The following is a 4,826-nucleotide window of genomic DNA, read 5'->3' as shown; positions in this document are numbered from 1 at the left end:
GTGTAGTCGGTTGATACCGTTGGCGTTAATGGAGACGCCACGGAGTTGCCACGTGTCTTGATTAGGCGGAGTAGCAGGGAACCATGTAGACGTCCATCGGGTGGACTGCAGCCAGTTGTAAAATGGCTTGATGGACGGAAGTCGAAACGTTGGATCGTTGGAGAAGGTAGTCTCCCAAGGGTGACGCTGCTAAAGCGCACAAGGTGGCATCTGACCAAAGAAAGTGTGGCGCGAGCTCCAGAGTCGCAAGACGGGGGTGGCCTGTATGTCGTCGACAGGCTTCCTGAACCAAAGCTGAAACCTTGAGAGCGTTGAAGTAGATTTCAGGCTGGTTGAGTTGAAGAAAGAGACAGAACTGGGAGATCGCAAGGATGAACTGGTAGTTGTCGTTGTTGGGGACGATGGAGGGCAGGATTGAGGTAGTGGGATCAGGTTGATCAACGACATGTGGCCAAATATGCGCCCAAAGCGGTTGTGGCATGGTAGCAGTCGACTGCGCTTGTACACCGGCAATGATTGAGTCCAAATACGTGTGACTTTGGATGTATCGTTGGAGAGCGTGGCCAGGGAGCTTGGCATGCAGCACCGACATGTTCTTGGGTGTTCGGACATCAAGTAGTGGAGCTAGATGGCCCGGGCTTGCTTGAATCATTGCGAGAGCCGCACTTGGGTCTTCTTCCGCATGATAGCAGTTGGCATAGTGTTCCAGGTAGTCGGTGAGCTCACCGATCGTCATGGATTCAACGTCTGTGTTGATTGTCGAGTAGGCGTGAAGATCAGCATGTGATCGGCAGTAAGCGGCGTATAAGTTGGCATTCCCTGCAATCTTCATGTTGTACGGTGCTGGAGAAGGGTCAAGATCGTATTCGGCGTCTTGAAGTACCTCAAACCAGTTGTATGTGCTGGGAAATGAGTGCGCGACTATGCCATGATGGCTAGTGGTATCGCCTTCGATACTCTCAGCGTGAGAGAGGTCAATTGGTGTCGGTGACTTGGAAGTACAGTATAACGACGTGAGAGTTGCGCTCGATACCAGATCGGCGAGTCCTCTGGGATAGCGGTGTGTGTTTGTATCAAGCGGTCGTGGGCAGCATGAATGATATGCGGGTGGACTTGGACCGTGAAGTCTTCTGCTGACACTTGCGATGTTGTATCATCAAGTTGAGTCGCTTGAGCAGGTCGGAGGGGAGTGTCGGAGTCGTCGCTGGAGCTGAATCTGCCCATATCATCATTTTCAGAGATCGGGTCATCCTGATCGGCCTCTGAATCGCTTGACGGGGCGCTGGAGTCCATTGGAGTGTCGGCCGTGCTCGTTGGAGGCTGGAAAGCGACAGTTGCATTAGTGTTGAAGTTGTTGTTCATCGCCTTGGCCGGCTGGGACGCTTGGTTGTTACCCTGGCGTGATAGTTGACGTGTTGCGCGAAGACTGGGGGGTACGGTTTTGTTGTATCGCGTGATGCGATGATGTACAAACGTCGGGGGTGATTCAGGCCCATGTACGAAGAGCTCTCGTACTGGGTCGTTAGGTGCAAACATCAGACACTTGGGGGGGTCTCGAGTTTCAAAATACACGGTAATATGGCGCGATTGGATGGAATTCTTGTCGAATGTTGACTTGATCATTACGGGTGGTTCCCCGCGCGCGTCGAAGTATGTCCAGATGTCATCGGGTTGAGTATCGGATGCCAGCGTCAGGTCGATCCAATACAGATGCGAGTATTCGGAATATTCCCGGATGGGAAACGGTCGGCCACATATCATGAGTTTCAAACCGCCAAGTCTGGTGACCATATCGCGATCCGTGCAATTGAAGCTAATCCCGACATTCTTGACGCGCATGAAGTCGCGGCAAACACTCTTCGCGGTCGTCCAAGTAGCTGGTTGGTGGGTTGTCGCCAGGCTATCGAGGATGACTTGGAGGGGAAAGGTGGCAACCGCAGACTTGTACGCGATCAACATGTTGAACTTTTCTTCTGGCGGAGTTGGCGTAGGGAGCGATGCCGTGACTGCGAGTCGACGGTCGACGCCGGACAAGTTGCCTGCTTGAAACGCTCGCATGGCCGTAGTAAACTCGGTTTCTGTAGGTCGGCAACGAACATTGGAATGAGTCTTGTACCATGATGCCCGCCAAGTAACGTCGACTTCAGCCTTGTCCAGGACGGTAGTTGCTGATACAGGTGTTTTGACACGACTACCGCCCGATCGATTGTTCAGTGGGTCCAGAGGCCCCAAAGGGGCTTGACCACTCACTTTCGTGGCCCTTGGGGCAACAACGCGATCGGGGATGGCCGTGGAGGTCGTAGGGTTTTCAGACACAGTGCGATTGCGTCCTGGTCGAGTGTGGAGGGATTCCTCATGGCCATCTACATGCAGCAGCGTGGTCGAACCCTCCATTGTTGCTCGGCTAGTGCCAGGTCGGGTGTTCAGTGGGTCCAGAGGCTCCATAGGAGCTTGACCACTCACTTTCGTGTCCCTAGGGGCAACAACCCGACCGGCAACAGCGCGAAAGAAGACGTTGGGGGTTGGCCTGACTGGCCGGCAGCAGGGCCAGAGATCGGGCGAGAGGTGTCGGCATGGCCGACTTGCGACACATGAGCGACGGCAGACGATTGGTCGGCTGACACGGTCATGGGTGGGAAAAACGATGCGATTGGTGGGGCCAGAGCACAAGAGGGGTACTTTCAGTGTTGATCGGGGTGCCAGTGGGACTGTGCAGGAGCGAGCAAATTGAAAAGTATAGTGGTAAAATCGATACTAAACCAAGTCACACGATCTACAATTATTCTCCTCGTTTAAAACGGTGTTATAATTGCAAATTTGACTTCGGGAAGTCCTCCAACGAGGGAGCTGTAAATATGGCACGGAACTCGACCCTTACGCACAGTACCGTGGCTCCAGTACCCCTCTCGAAGACCTAGTTTGCAGTATGACTTTAGTATACTAGTCAGTATCTACGAGGCTGCAATTCTTCCGCCACTCATGCTCGCGAGCTTGCGTCGCTTGTCGATGACAAGCACCGTCTAGGACTGGCCATCGACAACGCCAACTGGCGACAGCCCGACTCAGTGCGGCTCGTCCAAGAATTGCGCGTCGAGCGCCAACTTGTCAACCATCGCATTAGGATGCGCTGTCGGGAGCTGGCCAATGCCGAGATCGACGCAAGCGTCGCCGCCATCGAAGACAACAGCCCAACGTCGCGCATGTTCGCCGCAGTCAAGGACGTCGCCCGCCGAACGTCGACCAAGATCCGACTCAAGGACGACAATAACCGCACGATCTTGAACGAGAAAGAGGCACTCCGTCACTTTCAAGAACAGATCTTTGACAACAACCGTTGGACGTCGCCGCGCACGTGCAAGGCCAAACCGCTCGACACGCCGATTACGGCGTACGAACTCACGGTCGCGTTCAAGAGACTCCACGGCAACCGCGCCCACGGCCCCGACGGCGTCCCGGGAGAACTTGTCAATGCCACTGCAAACGTCTACGCCTCCCCGCTCGCCGACTTGATCAACGCCGGATTTGCCCAAGGTGAACCGCTTGACCTCGGCGCCGGCACCCTGATCTGCCTCCCGAAGCTCAACAAGCCCCGTGGCCTCTGCACTAGTTTGCGCCCATCGTGATCTTGAACAGCATTCGCAAGGCCGTTTTGCTCGCCGTCTTGGCGCGCATCACGCCCAAGCTCAATGCCACAATTGGTGCGTACCAGAGTGGGTCCGACCTGGCCGCAGCACGGCAGACGCTGTCTGGACACACAAGTGGTTGTACTCTCGAATCCGCAAGTATGTATAGGCTTCGGCGTCTTGCGAGACATCCTCGAGGACGACGAAGTGCGGCTCGTGGCTATGTTCTTGTCCTCAACATCGCTCACCCTCCGTCTAAACGGCCTAACGCACGAGCCGTTCGTCACCAACACTGGCACGCCCCAAGGCGACGCACTGTCCCCAGCGCTCTTCACCGTCTACCTCGTTGCGGCCTTGCGCGAAGTGGCCGCGGCCGTGGGCCCGACGTTCAACCTCCTCGGAATCAACATTGCGTACGCTGACGACGCGGACTTCATCTGCCCGTCGCAAGAAGTCATGACCAAAATCACAGCCAAGGCGGTGCCAGTCCTGGCCACATAGTACCTCGAGATGAACATCGCCAAGACCGAAGTCACGGCAGTCTATCAAAGCACGCTGCCCGAGCCGGAGATCCAAGCGCTAGTCAACACCTGGCATGGCGTCAAGAAACTCGGAAGTCTGTTAGACGACACGGCCGACTAGAAGAGGCGCAAGAGCTTGGCCAAGACGGCGTTCAGCCAGAAGTGGAAAATCTGGATGCGGCGCGAGCTCGTCTCCGAGAGCAACCGAGCTCGGCTTTACAAGGTCTACGTGCTGCCGGTGCTTCTGTACAACTGTGGCACGTGGGCCCTGACTCCGACGCCGCTCGATGGCCTCGAAGCCTTCCACCGCCGCCAACTGCGGCTGCTTCTCGGCATCTTCTACCCGCACCGCATCCTCGCCGCGCGTCACCGGTGGCGCCTGTTTGGTCACGTCCTCCGCGCCCCACAGACACCCCAGCACCAGTTGCCATGACCGCCTACTTTGCATCATCCAACGAAGACAAGTTCGCAGGTAGGACCAAGACGACGCTGCCAGTGGTGCTCCACCGCGACCTCCAATGCGTCGGTCGGTCACTGCTCACCACCGAAGACCTCGACGTCATCCGCACCACGGCCCAAGATCGAGGCGTGTGGAAATGCCTAACCGATAAGATCACGACGACGAGCCTCGACCGCAGATCGCCCCCCACGACTGCTGACACGGATATGAATGTAGACGATG

The 4,826-nt window shown here is 56.2% G+C and overlaps 1 protein-coding gene across 1 annotated transcript in view; it reads right to left on the bottom strand.

Annotated features, from left to right (window-relative positions):
- Positions 1–2,058, bottom strand: part of H310_14624 (hypothetical protein) — a gene marked incomplete at both ends in the record, with an annotated part of 2,433 nt that extends 375 nt beyond the window's left edge. Inside the window, 2 exons of the mRNA XM_008882520.1 lie at positions 538–948; positions 1,014–2,058. Of these exons, the coding sequence (XP_008880742.1) occupies positions 538–948; positions 1,014–2,058 (1,456 nt within the window). The remainder of the gene's footprint in view (positions 1–537; positions 949–1,013) is intronic.
- Between the last annotated feature and the right edge of the window lie 2,768 nt (positions 2,059–4,826).

Source organism: Aphanomyces invadans (genome assembly GCF_000520115.1).
Source record: "Aphanomyces invadans strain NJM9701 unplaced genomic scaffold supercont1.77, whole genome shotgun sequence".
Classification (NCBI taxonomy): domain Eukaryota; phylum Oomycota; class Saprolegniomycetes; order Saprolegniales; family Verrucalvaceae; genus Aphanomyces; species Aphanomyces invadans.
The sequence above is the reverse complement of the archived record's forward strand: the minus strand, read 5'-3'. Positions and strand labels throughout refer to the sequence as shown.